Source organism: Phyllopteryx taeniolatus, chromosome 17, assembly GCF_024500385.1.
Source record: "Phyllopteryx taeniolatus isolate TA_2022b chromosome 17, UOR_Ptae_1.2, whole genome shotgun sequence".
NCBI classification, from domain to species: Eukaryota; Metazoa; Chordata; class Actinopteri; order Syngnathiformes; family Syngnathidae; genus Phyllopteryx; species Phyllopteryx taeniolatus.
The window spans coordinates 1197523-1217505 of record NC_084518.1 but is presented as its reverse complement, the minus strand read 5'-3'; the positions used below and the strand labels follow the sequence as shown (position 1 = coordinate 1217505).

Here is a 19983-nt window from a genome sequence, read left to right as displayed (position 1 = left end):
CACAAGCTAATTCTTCTTGTTCCTTTCGGCACGGCAAGACCCATTGTAGTCTTTTAATCCCCATTTGTTAGGATTTCAACCCCCAGAAAAAGTATATCCAAAAAAATGGTCTGGTCCATTTTTACGTAATGCTTCATGAACCAAGAAGTCGCCTGCTAAAGTACAGTACGGACAAACAAAGCCAAATACGGTGCTATATTTACATAACGGACTCTTTTGGGGATTGGTCACAATGCAATTGTCCCTCGCCGCCCTGGAATAAAAACAAAAAATAGCATCCTGTTCTGTCTTAAATCATCCTTCTAGTTGCCTGTTAACATTCTGTACAGACAGACAGCCAGAACACGTGGCACTCCACATATTTTTGGGATTTGAGGCACGATGTCGGTATTCCCCTTGCCCCATCATAATCATTTTTTAAAAATGGGAGTCTTGAACCAGGAAGAGGCCTGCTAACACACGGATGTTACATGTGCAACAGATGGATAAACACACATCAAATATGGCACATCATGTTTTTTGTTTTGTTTGTTTTTTGCCGTAACATTAGAAACATTCTCGCTGCTCCGGAATCAAAGATGGTGCCATCCTATTGTACACCATCCTCCGTGAACCGGTTCGTGGCAGACAAGCGAACCCAAATATGGCGCGTTTCATTCACATCAACAGTGCCACCCTGTGATCTGTCACGTAAAACATCACGCTTTAGTAAATTCCCCACACGTACGCTGCCTTTATGATGAAATCATCCTTCGTGCTTACTTTACCTAACCTTGTTTATTTTAGGCTCCGCTCGCTCAGTCTCCAGCTGCTTCGTCACCCACCCAGCGTCACAAACGCTAAACCGTTTCCCCATCCGAGTCATAACATTTGCGTAGCTCAATATGATATTTAGCCAATGGCAATATTTGCAAACAATATACCGGAATAAAAATATCAACGATACATACATCTCATCAACTCTTAATGTATGAAAATATTTTTGCCATTGACGACGCCATTATCTCAATGAATCATCACAAATGATTACAATGTTCACAATACATTTCCTACGATAATTATATCATAATATAGCAATCGTGCGATTATTGAAATTTAGTACGAAAACCAAGTACACGCAAGATACGTAACAATATTTGTTTCAATGAAGAAGGTTAAACTCTTGAAAGTGGGCCCAAAGCTTTTCTTTCATGTTTGCTCTCTTGCATTTAGTAAATATTGAACAATGAAATAGGTGTGCCAGTGGAATTCCTTATGAGAGGACATTTAATGACAAATGGAAATATTTTAGGGATAACAATGCCATACATGTCGATATGGCCCACCTCTAATTCAAAGTAAAAACAACAACAAACGAATTATTAAAGTAATACTTCTCCGAGTCAATAAAACCTGAGAGCATCATTGTCTTTGTAAAGGCCACCTTTTTTTGGAGATAACTGCTCTCACGTTAGAGAATGATTGAGGTCAAGGTATGTTTTTTTCAGCTTTGACTTCCAGGTCCGTTTCAGAAATGTAAGCATTCTCAGGAGACATAAAAAAGCATCTGTATTTGTGGGGACCAAGTTCCGAGAAAATGTCACGTTCCTTTCATGGCTGACCGTTTCTGAAAGTGTGCGACTTGTCTCGTGTGCAGCGGCAAACTCGTACACAGAGACGTGCGCGCCGTCGTGGCAGTCGGCTTCTATGGGGACCGAGAGGACGCCTGCCAGACTCCAAGTTGGGAGCTCAAAGGTCAGTTTATACAATGCTTGTGTGTGTCTTTTGGAGATAATAATAAAAAAAAAAAAAAAAGTCAGTGGGGAAACAACTAGACCAAGTCAATACGATATTTGGACTGGTCGAATTGATCCAATTTGTATCACTTTCACCTTGTAGAATTCGATCCAAAGACAAAATTCCTTTGACCCGGTGCCCCAAATGAGCCTCCCCCTTTCTCCTCCATGCAGCAAGAACACAGCGATGGTTAGTGTTGAGCCTTCCCTTCCTGTCATTTGTCTTCCTCTCTTTTGTTTGTGTGCAGGGGTCTTAGGGCTCTTTCTGCCACTGTGTGTGCATGAGAGAGTTTCCTCTCAATTGTGCACATTGCTTTCCAGGTTATAGGATTAAGTGAACTTTTTTTTTTTCAGATTAGCATCTGCTTTAATTGATGCTTAAACATTATACATTACACTTGAAAAGCCTATGCTCATGACTAATTGTATGGAATAATTATGTTTGACTACTTTTTGTAGAAAATACAGAAGTGAACTTTTTGAAATCTATCAATTCTGTGTTTTCAGCAACAGCAAACGCAGCAGCAGTCGTCCATGTTTGAGCTGCAGCAGCCTCAGATGGGAGTCGTGAACCAGCTGAAGGAGCAACTGGAGGAGAGGACGCGCATCCTGCAGGCCGACATAAAGACGCAGCAGCAGGAGCTGCACGACATCAAGGAGAAGCTTCACCTCGCTAATCTGCAGGTAAGCAACTCCTAAGAGAGCACGTCATGGAAATGACGTGCTCATGTTCATGGGAATATGCTACACAGGTAGTGGACGTACACTATATTAAAATGTACATGCATTAATGTGAACAAAGTGGATTTTTTTTTTTTTTTTTTTTGGAGTGCTAAATTGCAAATTAGCCTAGAACAGGACACTTAACCTTACAGTAGTATAAGAAAATGGGATTGATGTAGGATGGGAATATTTGGGATTTTTTTTGTATTATGTGAGATATGGAAAGAGCTTGATAAAAGTAAAGGTCACAAATGAATCAAAACCTTTATATTGTAGGCACGTCTGCTTATGACAAAACAAAGCTATGTTTGTATTTGTGTAAAACGTAAGTAAAAACAGAATACAATGATTTACAAAATCCTTTTCAACGTATATTCAATTGAATATACTAAAAAGACATTTAATTTCGAACTGATGAATGTTATGCAAATATTCTCTCATTTTGAATGTGATGCTTGCAAGATGTCGGACAAAATCTGGGACAGGGGCCATGTTTACCAATGTGTTACATCACCTTTCTTTAACACTCAACAAGCGTTTGGGAAGTGAGGACAGTAATTGTTGAAGCTTTGGAGGTGGAATTCTTTCCCATTGTCGTTTGATATAAAACTTGAGTTGCTCAACAGACCGGGGTCTTTGTTGTCGTATTTTGCACTTCATAATGTGCCTGCACACCTTTTCAATGGGAGACAGGTCTGGACTTTGGACTGCTGGCAGGCCAGTCTAGTACTCGCAGTCTTTAACACCAAGCCATGCTGTTGTAACACGCGCAGAATGTGACTTGGCATTGTCTTGCTGAAATAAGCAGGGACGTCCCTGAAAAAGACATTGCTTGGATGGCAGCATATGTTGCTCCAAAACCTGTATGTACCTTTCAGCATGAACGGTGCCTTCGCAGATGTGCATGTTACCCATGCCATGGGCACTAACACACCCCCATACACTCACAGGTGCTGGCTTTTGAACTCTGCGTTGATACAATCCGGATGGTCCTTTTCCTCTATGGCCATGTCCATTATTTCCAAAAACAATTTGAAATGTGGATTCGTCAGACCACAGCACACTTTTCCACTTTGCGTCAGTCCATCTCAGACAACCTCGGGCCCGAGAAGCCAGCCGGCGGCGTTTCTGGGTGTTGTTGATACTGTATATGGCTTTCGCTTTGCATGGTAGAATTTCAACTTGCATTTGTATATGTAGCGACCAACTTTGTTAACTAACAATAGTTTTCTGAAGTGTTCCTGTGCTCACATGCAGGAAATATCCTTTACACAGTGACGCCAGCTTTTACTGCATTGTCGCCTGTGGGAACAAAGGTCACGGGCGTTCAATGTTGGTTTTCTGCCCGTTCGCTTATGTGCAGACATTTCTCCAGAGTCTCTGAATCGTTCGATGATATTGAGGACTGTAGAGGATGAAATCTCTCACTTCCTTGCAATTGTACATTGAGAAACTTTCTTAAATTGTTGGACTATTTGCTGACGCAGTTGTTCACCAAGTGGTGAACCTCGTGCCATCCTTCCTCGTGAGCAAGTGAGCCTTTCGGGGGATGCTCCTTTCATACCCAATCATGACACTCACCTGCTTCCAATGAACCTGTTCAACCTGTGGAATGTACCAAAAAGGTGTTTTTTGAGCATTCCTCAACTTTTCAACTGTCCCATCTTTTTTGGAACGTGTCGCAGGGACCCAATTCAAAATGAGAGAAAATTTGCGAAAAAATATTAGCGTTCATCAGTTTGAACTTAAAATATCTTTTTCTTTGTTGTGTATTCAATGGAACATGGGCTGAAAAGGATTTGCAAATCATTGGATTCTGTTTTTATTTAAGTATTCGTCGTCCCAACTTCAATGGAATTGGGGTTTCTAATATAATATGTTTATTATGGTTGTAGTAGGCAGTGGTTTAGAACTGCACTACATTGTACAGGGACGCGAAACTATTTCAACAAAAAGCACAGTAATAAACACTGATGAATATGAGCAAACCAAAACAAAGGGTTATCTTTGCAGAGTTCTGCTCGATCTCCTTCGACTGTGCAGGTGCACGCGACGCTGAGGCTAATGAATGCAAATGTCATCGGGGTTAATTAGTCACATCGTGCAGTAAACCTACTATTGGCTAACCCTAACCCACAGTAACAGGCGAAATGGCCCCACCAAGAGGCGGCATGTAAACGGAATGACCCACATAGAGCAACATTTGTGTAACAATGATTCATTTCCCGTATGACTCAGAAAACACTATTGTATTGTATTGTATTGTATTCTATTCTATGCCTATGTGTGTTTAAGATGTTGCTACAACAGCCTGTCCGCAAAGAATTTGGCCAGCAGCCACAGCAGCAGGGCCCGGGCAGGCCGGCCTCACAGAGCCAATCGGGGGTCATCAGGCAGCTCTCAGGCCACCCGAAACCAACCTCCTGTGGGGCCCACAGCTCGTCCCCTCACTCGCTGCTGAGAGAGAACAGCTCCCCCTCGACACAGGTACGCCCAACGACGACCATAAAATGTCGAACACAAGAGCTAGAATTTCTGTTCCGAGTTGATTTTTTGACGACTCTGACAATATTCAAAAGGGACCACAGAGGATCTCTCGGGGTGGCCAGGTGCAGTCAGTGAGTTTGCCTGTGCAGACCAACACGAGTCTGACCATGCCCTTCTACAGCAACCCCATGATGTTCTCTCAGACCAACACGAGGCCTCTACATGACACAAACCAAAGACACACGGACAACGACCTTAGCCAAGACGGACAACTACGGTGAGAGTCGCGTCGCACATGAAGCCAACTGTACCCGATGAGGTTCACTTTCATATGTGCCATACCCGGCCAAGATTTATTGAGCTTTTCGACCCTCGCTAGGCAAACCATGGAGAAATCCAAGAAAAGTTTCTTAACAAAAGAGAATGTTTCATGCTATGTGGCGCACGAACTATATGAAAAACAAGAGGACGGCTAACAATCGTGCGTTAAGATGAAGGTGAAGTCTCCGGCCCCGATGTGGCGACACCATATACTGTACTGAGAGGTTCAGGATCCAAAATCATTATGATTTTGCAAATATATATTTTACATGAGGTGAAATACTGTAGTCATTTGTAATTCAAGTTGACAGCTGACTGCAAGCTCCACACGCCATAAAGTGACAGAAGACAGAAGCAGACGTCATTTTTGGTTCACTACAGGTGGATAGTTTAAAGTGTGGCTTTCATTTCATGAATACAAAGAGGACTCAAATCGACATCGTAAGCTTCAACCAAGCGTCTTTTCTCAGAGTTCAAAACGCTTTTGTTGTTTGCAGGCAAAACAAAAAGTGTTCTCTGTAGCGGTTTACTGATTTTTTTTTAAATCATGCAGGTTTAAAAAAAAAAAAAAAGAAGATAAATACACTTTAGATGTTAAAGGGTTTTGCGGCTCGCGGTGATTTGCTTTCTGTGGGAGACGGTCGAAATGGCTCTTTGTGGATTTAAGGTTGCTGACCCCTGGCCTAGCCCTAATGTAAACACATCATTTTTGACACTCGTATACTGGATCTCAATAGACCCGATGATAAAAAAAACAAAAAACTATGATTATATCCCACAGGATGCTCCTGAACCAGCAAATGCAGACACTGGTCCCCACGAGCAGTGGGTCCACGCAGGCCTCCCAGCAGTGCAACATGGGCATTCCCCAGACCATGTGAGCACGTTTCCCGTCCGTGTGTCCACACGCATCCCCACGCCCTCTTGTGTCTGTCCCGTTGACTGTTCCCTGTCTGCAGATACACGCTGGAGCAGCAGATCATCGCACCCTCGTTCCCCATGCAACAGGTCAACTGCAACGCCGTGCTCGTGCCCTCTCAGGTGTTCACGTCGCCCATCATGATCCCACACAACAGCTTCATCCCCCACCAGTCGCAGCAAAGCTACCAGGCTCAGCCTCCGGCCTCCCAGCACTCCCTGCAGCTGCAACAGCCGCAGCAGTTCTTTCAGGTGCCACGCTCAGCCACCTTGGATGCTCATTGATCTGCTGCACAATCCCATAGCTGATCAAAGCAGAACCTCGTCTCACCAGATCAATAGCGCGGCAGCAGGCCGTTAAGCAGATAATGTGCGTTTTCTTCCAAATTAGATATTTCAAACTTCAAACCAAATGAAGTGATACACAGACTGGCCATACCAGTCAATAATCCAGCCTTGATTGGATTCATTGCACAACGTTTCTTATGGATGGATGGATTGTTTTTGTGGTGTTTTTAATATTTTCTTACCCTATTTATAATACTCAAAAGTATGATGGAGTATAGCCACAATAAGAGGATATTGTTCGCTTAATGGACTTTTGATGGCGTCAATCTAAAATGAGCATTAGTATGTTTCTGAAGGCAGATTGTTTTTATTTGGATCTCATTAGACTAATGAATTGTTGTCATCGTGAATATGAACAGTTGGTACAGCTCGAAATGACATACACTACCAGTGTTGAGAAATGTTTGATTGTTTTTTTCCCCCCCACATTTTTGGAAATGATTCATATTAGTGTTATGATGTACAATCATCAGCACAGGTAACATTTTTCATCATTTTAATCTTCCTAATCATAACCTACAGTATTGGAATCAAACATTGGATATATATATATATACCTGTCTGAAATTGGCTGGCGTACCCCGCTTCTCGGCCAACAGGCTCCAGCTCACCCTACCTACCAGCGACCCTAACGAGGACAATTTGGATGCATGTATGGATAGATATAGACATTATATGTATTGAGAAAATGCAGGAATAATTGGAAATAGAGCAGAATTTCACATGGACCTTTGTGTCACAATGTCGAGGGAGCGTTTTGCCACTCGGTGTCATTTCTAGTCACAAGATCCCCCTTTAACACATACATTACAAATCCACTTTAACTTACTTGTATCATAGCAACAAGTTGGCATCAATAAATTGTGTCAAGTTATTGAAAACAATTGTTAACTACTCAAAAGGCATGTTGTGCTTTTGGCTGCTGACCTGTGTGAATTGATGTTGCGTTTTGCAGATGACTCAAGGACTTGTGCACAGCGGATCGACTCCAACATTCTTACACACCGCCAACATCCCGCAGCAAGGCACTGTGGGATACATCCAGCAGCAGCAGCAGCAGCCGGCGCCGCAAACACAACAGCAACAACCGCAACAAAGACAATACCAACATTCCCAAAACCAGACTGCCAATGTTTCAGACTTTAGGAATATGCTAACACGGTAGCGCTGTGGAACGTGCAAGAGCGCCGAGCGCGGCGGCAGGTCGTTGCCGTTGGGAGTCAAACTCGGCACGGAGGTGGGGAACACCGGCCACGGCGGCCTGAACATTTGATGTGAAGCCGCTCGCCCCACGGGGAAGCGCCGGAATAAAACGGTGACGGGACGCGGACCTGAGGAATGTGATGATGAGAGGCGGGGCCTTTCTTCACCAGCCTGCGACACGCTCAGTTGTCATTGCAACAAGTGGATTTATCACCGCTGTCACGAGGACGCCACTTTCATTTCGCAAGTGGCTCTTTGCACTTTTGGCGCCACGCCCCACCCAGAGTAGGATACAGTATTTATTTTTGCCTATACATTTAATATTAAATGTTCCCTCTAACCAGTGGCTTCCCAGTGAGATTATTTTCCCGACAACCCCCTTCAGCGAAATCCAGAGCGTCACTTTTAATATTCCATTTCGATGAGTTGGATGTCAAACCCCACCCAGTACAAACGTCCCTCTGGGAAAGAAGGGCTTCCTCAACAAGCCGTCTCTGGACGAGACACCCCTGAAGACCCCCCCTGCAGCGCCACTGCTCACTTCTTAAACAACCGAACGGAGGAGGGTGGCATGTCGAATGTGCCTTTTAACCATGCTACGAGTACCATGGTGCAGTTCCAATGTTACGTCTCACTACGGCTTTAAAAAGATCCTGCTCAGGTCCGTTTGGAAAACAAAGTTTATTTTCATTCAACGTAATTTATATATTTTCCCCCACATTAGATTGAAAATAATATACATTTAGATTTCTATTGGAGATGCCTTTTGCAACCTGAACTTGCCCCCAACCAATCAATTAGAACATTAGCAGCGATGGCATTCTCATTATTTTATTACATAATTTATTTGCTGAATTTCATTTATTGTAAAACAACTGACACGGGATAAAAGAAAGCAGTTTTATATGTTGAGATTATGATTGACTTCACCACTGGTCTTAAAGTCTTACCCCCACTTTACTGCGTTGAATCCCTTAAAAGCCGCAAACATTAAGAGATTAGCAGGCTGATGTGTGGTGGAAAAACATCTGCTTCTTCACTTTAAGTCGTTGTGACATGGACGCTGCAACATTATGCGTCGATTTGACTTTGAAGCCAAGCTCTGACATTTCGCAATTATGGAAAATATGTTTTTCACTCCAATCAAATAGGATAACAAACACTACAAAAGGTGTGCCTTTACAAAGATAATCATGCTGTATTACTTACTATAGTTCAATGAAGACTAAATTATTTATAGATCTGAATATGACTGTGAATGGTTGTTTGTCTATAAGCACCCTGCGATTGGCTGCCGACCATTCCAGGGTGTAACCCCGCATCCCCCCCAAAATCAGACGAGACCGAATGAGGACGTTTGAAAAATGGATGGATGGACATTAAATGTCGCGTACTTGTTTACCAATGTGTGTGTGTGTGTAAACTGCTTAAGGGTTACATAAGTGATTGCAAAATTCCAATAAACTTCAAAGTTGGAACATTTCAGGCTGAATTCTTATGGGAATTTAACTGGAAAATGTAATGTAAATGAAAATGTATTTTCATACCAATTTTAACGCGATTAGGGAATCTGTTTATTTCATATCAATGATAAAGTAGGGCTATTATTTACAATGAAGTAAAAGTTCCATGATTGAAGATTTGCCAAGCTAAACTGCCCATGAAAGGAAATTTACTGACAATTCCCAAACCCAAACATTAAACAATAGTGAAACATCCTGTTCAAAGAAAACACTACACCCGAAATAAAAATAAGATATTTGTCAAGGCACAATGTTTGCTACAACTCCTGTGTTTGGATCTAATTATATCGTGCAAGTGTAACTAATTAGTCATAAGTGGGGGGGGGGGGGGGGGGGGAGAATGTACAAAATATATGCAACAGGCTGGTGAGCGTACATGCACCATGTTGGCGCCTCAAAGTATTTGAAGAAGCTGGAGATATGAAGAGCTGCTAATGAGGTCATTTCTTGTTGTAGGAAATCCCGTCACGGCAGCACGCTCAAATGCCTGTCGGTTTTTACTCCGAAGATAAATGATTTCAATTTGAGAACAACACAGACTCGAGAGTAAAGTTCGGAGTTTTTCTGCAGTGGTTGAGTGCCACAGAAGAAGAAAAAAAACAGGCCCAGTAGCTCCTCTTTGACCATGTGCAATGTCCATTTGAGAATGTTAATTTATGCTGTATACAGGGTTACAAGGTTTCACTACAGATGTGTAGCGATATGTATATTACGCCACTAACGGTACTGTGTGAATTATATTTTTTAGTTCACCCGACATTCCTTCGGGCAGAGAACACAATTAGTCCAGTCACAATGATTGCAGCGCCAATACTTCACCAGATGAATTGAATCCATCAATTCTTAGGTTGTTGGTTGACCCATCACTTTCTGGTTTAGAAGCCAAACATTTATTAAAATAATAAGAATGACATTTACTATCAAGCTGTTGCTGATCCATGATGAAGAAGCAGGCGATGGCGAGTAAGAGTCGACGCAGTGCAGTTTTAAACCTCTTAACGAATCTGCGTAATGAAACAGAACCACCCTTGTCCACCTGATGTGTGGATGCAAACTTGTGAAAGCCTTGTTTTGGTTTAGTTCATGTGGAAGTTCCAAAAACCACCACCCCACACTTTCAGCTTCATGGACTTTTCCCATGAAGTGTCAATGTTTTTTTCCGTTTGTATGTGAGACAATGAAGGCCAGAAGCTGAGGAACACTAACCTGCTACACAGCCATTGCTGCCGTTTCAGTGCAGAAAGCACAGTGAATTTATTGTATATTAGAATGTACAAAAACACGAGATAATATAGTTTATTTTCTATGTCTAATAGAATACATATGTATGTTACATGATTTTAAAATTAAAGTAATTTTGTAACCGATAATGAAGTGTCTTATTAGCGGCGGTGAGGCTTTGTTGTGTTGGTGTTGCACACTCGCTTGTATGTATTTTTCTCCCCCTGTATTTACCATTGAAATAAGCTTTAAAAATATTGTTCATATTGTTTAAAAGATAATAAATTAAGTTTACAGCCTAAAATACCTTGATATTAATTATGCTATACTGAATTATTTATAAATCAACCTGGTTATTGTGAAATAAATATTTTCAAACATACAGTATGCATTGTGATTGTGAACAGCAAACAAATGTGACTTTGTTGACCTCTAAAGCGAGATATTTTAAACACCAACATGTTTTTAATTCATTTCATTGTATTATTTTTGTTATTTTATTTAAGGCTCACATTGAGGATTTAACGTTCATCAGGCAGAAATGAACTAAATTCGGTTCACTTTTGACCAAAATATTAACTAGTTCATGAACTAGTTAACATTTGGCTGCAACACTGTCTGTCTCACAGTTCTGAGGTTTTGGATTTGAATCCCGGGCGCTCCGTGTTCCTCCTGTTCCCATTCCAAAAACATGCATATTATACATTTATAGAACAAGACAGAAAATATAGAATACTTATTTGATTGATATTGAATTTATTTTGTCGTAATTGGCCTTAGAGTACTCAGTAACTAGGCACTGTATCGGAATATATTTTTAAAGTAACCCTCTCAACCCTGTCCATTAAGTGCTTTCTTTAAGATGTGATACATCGCCCTTATCCAAAATAAGCCAAGATTAATGGAAGCGGAAACTAGCTAGGTACCCTTAGAACAATGTCTCTTTGGTTTCAATCGAAACTTAAGTTACTTTGTAGACTTTGCTAATCAGTACCTCCACCTCCTCTCCACCAAGGTGACAAATGTCCAAGACACACACCAAATGTGCGTCCTCCAGCTCGCCGGCAGTCGCTATGATGTCCTCTGGGAGACAAAATATTAGATGTCACCGCCATGCTAAATAAGTCAGCCGTGGTGCCACTGGGTGAATTGTACCCGGTCTGGGGTGTGACGCCTCGCTGTGGGCCGAGGCGATGGCGCCAAGAGGGCAGAGGAAGCCAGAAGAGAGACAAGACAGCATGGTGTTGTCATGACGACCCTGAGGAAGACCTGCAGCTCTTGGCTCGTTGGAATGCGCGACGGGTAAAAAGGCTGCGTCGACAGCCATTTGCTTGTTCATACCTGTCAAACACATTTGAAAAGTCGATGTGACTAAGCATGCTATAAATTCAAGATACGCGCACATTCAAATACATTTAAGAATGTTAGACATTCATGAAGTCCTCCACTTCGTGGTGACTCACCGATGACTCAACCATGCCTGACTAAAGGTCAGTTTGTCTGGTCTGAAACAATTTGGAAGAAATTACGTCCGTTCGGTTGAGGGTGCTACTTGATATTTATTTTCAGAATGTTGGGGAAGCCGGTGAGGTGGAGCCGACCCCAGCTGGCTTTGGGCGAGTGGTGGGGAACACCAGGTTGCTGGAGCCAACGTTCAAACCCGAACCTCACAACTGGGAGGCAGACATGCTAACCACTCTCTTATTTCTGTTCCATAGGTTGGGTAGTCTTGCTCTACACATCAGATGTCCCGTGAGTTAAACGTTAGAACAAACGGAGCAGATGAAAACATGATGTTTTGACAAGTCCGTCTACCACATCAGACAAGCAGCGCGTGTTCCCAAATAGGAAAACGGAACTGTTGTAAGCGGTAAATGATCATTTACAGCAAAATAACGACAAGTGGGAAATAATCACAGTCACATCTCACATGTCTTTAGAATGTGGGAGGAAACCGGAGCATGGGGAGAACATGCAAATGCCACGCAGGAAGGCTGGGGATAAGATTCAAACCCAGAACCTGAGAACTGTGGGGCAGACGTGCAAATGACTACATACATAGCCATCGGTCTATAATGTGTGGTTCAAATATTGCTGAGCAACTAACAACACATCAGCGTCTGAGGAGTCGAAACTTGAAAGTCTTACCTAGTATGGTAACCTGGTAGTAGCCTGGACAAACAGCGGTCGGGAGCGCGTCGGCAGACTGCTCCGCCGTCCAGCGCATGGGATGAAGGTCGCTCCACCGCAGGAGGGCGCTCTTGTCATCTGAGGTGAACCTTCGAGAAACGCTGTCCTGATGAAGAGCGCCGTGACGCAAGCGCGAAGACACTTCTTGCTGCTGCCTTGACCACCCGCTGCTCTCCCAAGTCAGCACATTGCAGCCTGGTGGAAACAAAGTCATGTTCCAACAGATCAAAGTCTGTGCACCATGAGAAACAACCTTTATTTTGAGGTTGAACACGCTGTTGCCCCGATTGCGAGTCGCCCTCATCCGTCTGCGGCCCTTGTCGTTGTTCCGTACTTCTGGCTCGCCTGGAGAAGCAGACGCATATATCAGCTGAGCACGGTCAAAGTTGATGGTTTGCGTTAGCAACAGCAGCAGCAGCAGCAGCAGCAGCATTCTTACCGTTTTGCCGGCATACTGCTCGCAGAACTCTGCTCTAGATTTCTGGGGGGAAAAAAGTTGATACATTTAATCCACTATTGTTCACACACACACACACACAGGAGCATCTCAATAAGTTACAATATTGTGTCAAACATATTTCATATAGTACTTCAATACAAAAGGTCAAACTTATATTACATATTATATAGATTCTTATAGCTAACAAAAACCCCAATTCATTCTCTTAAGAAATTTGAAGATTACGTAAGAAACAAATCAAAATGATCAGTAATATAGAAATTAGGTAGGAATAGGCCCCTGTGAAAAGTATTTTCCAATGAGTTGAATCAATCTTTTTTAACTAAACTACTGAAATAAATGAACTTTCCTACAATGTTCAAATGTATTGAGACGCATCTGCAAATAGCAGCGGCAAGGCCAATATTAATTTGAAAAAAAATCTATACATTGGAAACTTGATTCACAAAGGCTCCTTTTCACAAACAAACGGACGGAGGCGACTTCATTCTGGGGTTCGAACCGATTCATTCTCTTTCCATTCATTTTAATGGAAAAAGAAAATGCTACAGTTCACGATCATTTCAGTTGGTGACCAGTCTCGGAATGAATTAGGTTCATGAACCAAGGTTCCACTCTCCATGCAAATATCGCACCTTGTCTTCATCGTCCGTTTCTTATTCACAGACATTTGTTCAGCTGAGGCCAAAGTTGCATCAGGCACTTCTGACACAACGTGTTCACTCGTGGACTCAGCTGGCACCTGGAGGAAACATTTTTTTACTATTCAAGAAAGGAAAAAAACCACCTCGTTATATATCATTTTTAGTAATGTATAGTACAATACCTCTTTTGCACCTTGTGACTCAGTCACGCTTGACCTTTTCACATATCTGACAGCCGTGATTTGACCCTGAATGGCAAGTTTTTTATGTTCTCTATACTGCAGGGTCTCCAACTCCTTCTTCAAGTCAGAAACAGAGACAAGGGGAACTTGCTCTGTCGAGTGAACATTCGAGTGAACATTTCGCATTTTCCCCCCAAAAATATTATAAATATGATTTTCTGTTAACTTTCTCATTGTAATTTCGGCACAATGAAAAGGAAATCTCTTTGAATGACGAACAAAAATGTGAAATAAATACATAAAACAGTATCGTCACCAGAGGTCTCTGCCACTGGATGGATGAATGTGCGCGGGGCATGCGGGTAGCAGTAATGGCCGCCAACAGCCGTTTTCCGGAGGAACGCTTTGTCCTTCAGAGTCTTGGCCCACTGCATGAGGTTCATCACTGTGGGGTCGTTCTTGTATGGTTGGCCCTTGTGGTAGCCTGTTACAGTGACAAAGTTCAAACTGCCCTCAACAACGTAACAGCTCATCCTCCCTATTGCTGCAGACGGATAACATTTAAAAGGTCCCATGCCAGCCATTTTCTTTCCAGAATTTTAATGTTCTTTTGTCAGGTTTACATCATTTGGGTTAAAAATGCACAGGATTCTCTCGGTTCGTTTTTTACAGCTGGCAAGTGAGATGGCGGGATTTCGCATTGATATTCGATACGTGAATAAGCTTTGCGCTGATCGGAGCGCTGTTATTCTTAATTTAAATATGGAAAACAGCTTGGCTCTGATTGGTCCTTGGCAATATCACGGCATCTTGTGGCGGCCGAGCCTTCATAGCGACGTTTGGAGCCGTCGATGTGGGGTCTTGTTATCTTTGTGAAGGCTTGTTGGCCCACCAACAGGGAATGTGAGCTCAAATTGAGGCCAACACTTTGAGGGGCTGGTCCTTCGCTCGCATTCACTTGAACATAACCAGCGGGCAACGTTCATCGCTCGCGCACATTTTGGCAATAATGAACGCAAGCTACGCTATTTCATCCACACTTGCCTTAGAAGTTATAAATATAGTTAAGTATTGTTGCAAAACACAACGTATTTAAGCTTTTCTTGACTGCATTTGTATGGCTTGGCGGTGGCCGAGACTCGTTTGCTTAAAACACGAAAATGCCACGTTGCCATTCAGTGGAGTTGACTGGGTAGGTCTCAACCACTAAGTGGGCAGATACTTGAACAATCAATAACCATCTACGTCGCAAATACATTGAAATCTGATCTGGTCGTTTGGCAAGCCTCACGCCGTTTCTTGCCTTTTGCACTCAATCGACAAACCGCATAGATGTCTCGCATAAACCACGTCACAGTAGGAAAAAATGGATTTTGATGGCATGGGACCTTGAAGACTTGAACTCTGCTAACCTGTAACAAACATTTCTGTCTCACAGCTACTGGTGAGGTAAGCCAAGGAGCCCTCCACTTGACACACTCGCATTTGAGTGCACACCAGGTAACTCACTTGGGGAGAGGGGAAATGATGTTTTTAATAAACCGACAAGACGATTTGCTTTCAAAGTCAGCAGAGGAATCACATGAGGGGTCTTACTTGGGCATATACTGCCAAAGATTTCTGGTTGGGAAGAGGAAAACAATTCCATGACGAAAGGATGCTCCGATGTTCCATCCACTGCGTGGACCCAGCGGAACGACCAGTACTTCTCAGGGCCTGCAAGAAAAGTGAACAAGGTCAATCAAGCAGTGAAGTCTATCAAAACACAGGGGGTCCACGCTTTACAATGGAGCTTTCAAGGTTATGACCGGTGCTCAATAAAATAGTTTGCACAGCAGCGTAAGAAACATGACTTATAAATTCAGGTTAAGCCACCAACGTGGGAACGGAACAGCACTGTAAACAGAGGACCTCCTATGTGTACAGCTGAATTTCTTTATTTCTAATATGCATTATCCGCAGGGCACACGTTGGTCCATGCGACCAGGTGTATTCACGAGGTTTGGTAGGTCTCACCTGTGTTACCTTTACTCTTTATCCTTTCAACACGACCAACAAATGTCACCAAACCGATGACGTCACAAGCAGATTTGTTGGCCAACGTTTCCATCTTGGATCTGGAAAGATGTAAATGTGAAATTAATCATGGTTCACAACACTAATGCTTGGTGAAAAAAAAAAAGTACAAGTATTTTTGTAGTTGCACAAACCCCAAGAACCACGTGTAGGCCTAAAGCGCACAATAACGATGGCCGGCCGATTTGAGGTTCAATCACTCACCTTGTGGCGAAGCGATAGGACACGTCGGGCAATGACCACTGAGGCTGAACATCCTTCGGTGGCACTACGGTGATAATAGAAGCTGGATTGCGAGCGTTCAGGCAGATTTCTGAGAAATAAAAGTTAGAACTGTGAGATCACACTTCCGAGCATTTGCATAATGACGTTTCTGTTATTGTCCTTATCCAACCATAGCACTTATCAGTAGTTCATACTTCTGCTGGATGCACCCAACAGTGCACTCCGTTTTTCCTCGAGTGCGTCAAAACTCGATTACAATCAAAAGAATGATGACTGATTATTAGTACACTGCCTCTCGCCCAAAAGTCTGCTGGGCTAGGCACCAGCTCACCCGCGACACTAGTCAGGATGAGCAGTATAGAAAATGGATGGATGGATTTGGGAAAAGTCACACTCGCCTGACTTTGGTGCGGGCAGCGTGGGTTCAGTTCCCACTCAGTGACGGTGTGAATGTGAGTGCGAATGGTTGTCCGTGTCTATATGTGCCCTGCGACTGACTGGCGACCGGTTCGGGGTGTAGTCCGCCTTTCGCCTGAAGTCAGCTGGGATAGGCTCCAGCGCCCCGTGACCCTAACCAGGATAAGCGCTGTTGAAAGTGGATGGATGGATTTGGGGAAAAAAAATCAAAATTCTTACAATCCTTGGTTGGGAACCCCCTGCTATGAAAGTCTACAAAAGAGCTCTCACACTCACACAAAAACACTTGTTACCCTGTTTGAATGTGATGGAAAACATACCAATTGAAGTAAACATCTTGATTCCATAATGGTCCATTTGTGGCCGTGAGCGATTTGAATAACTCCGCTTAAGAGCGTAATTCTGGAGGTGCAACACCGTTCCAACACTGAGCGAGTTGTAAAACTGGGGACAGAGTTCGTTCCAAAGCACAAGCGACATGGTGCCACTCTGGTCAGCAACTTCAAAGTACGCCTGAAAGGTAAGTAAGGTCAGTTGGGGTGAACTGGATTACAGTGGAGGTGACATCTTTAGTCTTGAAGGTTCAATTCAATATTTATCCATCGTCGCTAGCTGACGTGCACCGCTTCCACTAACAACATGGCTGCATACAGAGAGAAGCTAGTTTACTAAAGCACCGTCAGTGTTGCCAATGTAGCGATTTCCTTGTTAGCGTTAGCGACTTTTCCATGCTTTCAAGAGACCATTTTTCCAAAAAGTGACTAGCGCTATATGCTTCACACATGTAGGGATCATTTATGTGTGTGGCATAACATTCATATCAAAGCTTTTAATGGAGCAAAAAGTGATGTCGGGAGAAGTAATCGGTTTAGTTGTTTGTTTCATTGGCGCACTTGTCCTCATATGTAGGAATGCACTTTGTAAAGATGATAACGATATAATCATTTATTGCAAATTATTTCAAGGACCCAAGCTTGAGAACCGCTCTTTTAGTGAGTACTAGTTTAAACTCACCTGGTAGGGGAAATCGATCTTGGATCCGAGCTTGCCATAATACCTCAATCTGGATTTCTGAATGATCTTCACCAGCAGAGGGAGAGGTTTACATGTGCCTCTGAATGCTGACTCCAGGCTATTAATAAGAGAGATCCTGTTCACTGTTGGACAAGAGGACATAGAAGCACCTAAACACATCATGCAGGCACAGGCATAGTTGAGGTGGGAAGGGGGGCAGTGGGAACATTGTATCCCTTTCTGAATACACTATGGCACCTTTGACCTCCCACACACTTTTACAGCCATTCAAACAATTCCATTCCTTTTGAACGTCATAACAAATTAAGAGGTAACGTAAACCTTAAGGGATCATGTACAGTGAGTCGTTCATTATTGTCGCAATCATCATCATCATCATCACCCGCAGCTGTTTGTGATCAAAAGTAATGAGCATTTGTATCCACTATGTGTCATAAATGTGCTGCACGTCCCCCTGCATGCAGGTGTGGGAGCAGCCTGACAATGAACGCGGCATCTCACCGTCCAGCAGCGGGTGACGCGAGGGAGGCGCCGAGCTCCACACGTCCCCTTCTGGATACTCATTGTTCCATAGAGACAGGTAGTGTTTGCGGCTCAGCACGAGGGGCACGTCGCTTTGGAGCAAGGTGCTCCTCTCCATTCCACTCATGACCAGCACGGGCAGTGAGCTCACATCCCGAATGCGAGACAGCAGCGCGGATTTTGCCGAGGCGCACCTCAGCTTCTCGACGCTGATGTAGCCGTGACCCAGGAACCGCTCGTTGTAAACGAACGAGCACTGCGCGATGATGATGTCCGAGCCCGTCCTCAGGCTGTTTGTGTGCACCAAGTGATTTAAACTTGGGTGAAGGGAGCATTTGGCCCGGCACACTCCGTCGGTGACCGTCACGTCGTAGCTGTAGCTCTCACACGGATGTCCTTCATTTTGTTCGCACAAGTAGCGCTGAAGTGCGATGACGGCGACGCTAGCCGCCGCTTCCTCCTCCTCCTCGGATAGTTTTAGATATTGCCTGGTCGATAACTGCTCCAATGTTCTCCGAAGGAAAGATGGACGAGGAATACAAGTCGCAGTCGATGACGTATCGTCCATCGCGGATACGTTTGAGTTTGCAAGCTAGCTCACGTTGGCTAACGAGTCGGTGAGCTAGTGCCGTGGCGTGAGAAACCACATATGTGTGATACACGTATCTTACCACAATCACCAAATAAACGTCTAATGTACTTAGTTGTTCATTTGACCAGTTCGCGAAGGCAGTAAAGTTACAGTCGGATAGCAAAATGGCTAGCGGCTAACGTTACAAACAACGCGGTTGCTGTTTGATTGCGTAACGAATAAATTAAACCTACAACTTATTCCTACAACTAATCGATGTTTTGGTCTGGTCGTTCTAGTGAATTTAGCAAGGGGAATCGCGCACAAAAATCCCGAGAAATCCTTCCTTCAAATTCCCCGCTCGTTTGTTGATGGCAGCAGGTAGAGTCGCACGACTTTGACGTCATTGACGCGACAAATGCACTTTTGTGGTTCCAGATGTCTGCGTTGGCAGTAGTTTTTTTTTTTTTTTAAATGGCAGAAAAAGGGCGTACCCCGCCTCCTGCCCGATGATAGCTGGGATAGGCTCCAGCACGCCCGCGACCCTAGTGAGGAGAAGCAGCTCAGAAAATGGATGGATGGATGGCAGAAAAATATTATTTAACTCTAAAAACACACATCACGGCCTAAAGTAATGTCTTTTGGGATGGAATTGCTCAATTAAAACACTCTATTATATTCTTATTAATTCTATCAGTTGTTTAGCTATTTTGTTTTGTTTTTCAGCTGGAACATCTTCCAAAGTGCCACGTGACCTAGTGGATCTTCACAAACCATTTACTTGTGCACACAAGCCCTTGCTGCATGATGAACACTGAATTTAGCAATTTTCTCGTGATAACATACTTTACATATTTTGGTATTTTAATGAAACAGGCACCATAGTTAAAGTGTCACTAGTGATAGTTAATTAGTGTAGATGGTTATTAATTCGTATGGGTCGCGTCATTGTACACTCGGCTGACTTGGGCGCAGGCAGCTTTGGTTCATCGCCCCTTTCAGCGACAGCGTGAATGTGGGATAGGCCCGAGCTTCCTGTAACCCTGAACGTGATAAGTGGTACAGAATATGCATGGATGGAGGGTATTTGAAGAATCATTTCCCCTAAATGGAGCCAAAGCTTTATTACTGCAATTATTATT

General features: G+C 43.3%; 2 protein-coding genes across 9 annotated transcripts in view; one reads left to right on the top strand and one right to left on the bottom strand.

Moving 5' to 3' along the window:
* Positions 1-10901, top strand: part of npas2 (neuronal PAS domain protein 2) — a 39262-nt gene extending 28361 nt beyond the window's left edge. For 6 of the 8 annotated variants that reach the window (XM_061752755.1, XM_061752752.1, XM_061752751.1 and 3 more), the window contains 8 exons: positions 1637-1734; positions 1879-1965; positions 2283-2459; positions 4794-4985; positions 5078-5262; positions 6088-6183; positions 6266-6476; positions 7528-10901. In XM_061752755.1, coding sequence (XP_061608739.1) covers positions 1637-1734; positions 1879-1965; positions 2283-2459; positions 4794-4985; positions 5078-5262; positions 6088-6183; positions 6266-6476; positions 7528-7737 — 1256 coding nt within the window. In that variant the 3' untranslated portion in view covers positions 7738-10901. Of the gene's footprint in view, positions 1-1636; positions 1735-1878; positions 1966-2282; positions 2460-4793; positions 4986-5077; positions 5263-6087; positions 6184-6265; positions 6595-7527 lie in introns of all 8 variants that reach the window. The other 2 variants (XR_009785273.1, XM_061752756.1) reach the window with 2 other exon arrangements.
* Positions 10902-11245: 344 nt separating this feature from the next.
* Positions 11246-19252, bottom strand: radx (RPA1 related single stranded DNA binding protein). Its single transcript, XM_061752758.1, has 15 exons — positions 18250-19252; positions 17728-17870; positions 17034-17226; positions 16276-16384; positions 16012-16112; positions 15592-15711; positions 15408-15503; positions 14312-14479; positions 13996-14147; positions 13805-13911; positions 13149-13190; positions 12963-13054; positions 12668-12904; positions 11675-11860; positions 11246-11602 (listed from the first exon to the last, which is right to left on the bottom strand). Exons 1-15 carry the CDS (start codon positions 18836-18838, stop codon positions 11481-11483), a joined length of 2457 nt encoding a protein of 818 aa, XP_061608742.1. The 5' UTR covers positions 18839-19252; the 3' UTR covers positions 11246-11480.
* Between the last annotated feature and the right edge of the window lie 731 nt (positions 19253-19983).

What these genes read in the sequence shown, in the direction of transcription:
- radx (XM_061752758.1), bottom strand. Translation starts at nt 18,838, where the DNA reads ATGGACGATACGTCATCGACTGCGACTTGTATTCCTCGTCCATCTTTC. An exon ending in GACAGAAATGTTTGTTACAG is followed by an intron (nt 14,480 to 15,407) that starts GTTAGCAGAGTT and finishes TCACTGTAACAG; the next exon opens with GCTACCACAAGGGCCAACCA. An exon ending in CTACCAGGTTACCATACTAG is followed by an intron (nt 11,861 to 12,667) that starts GTAAGACTTTCA and finishes TGTGTTTGACAG; the next exon opens with GTATGAACAAGCAAATGGCT.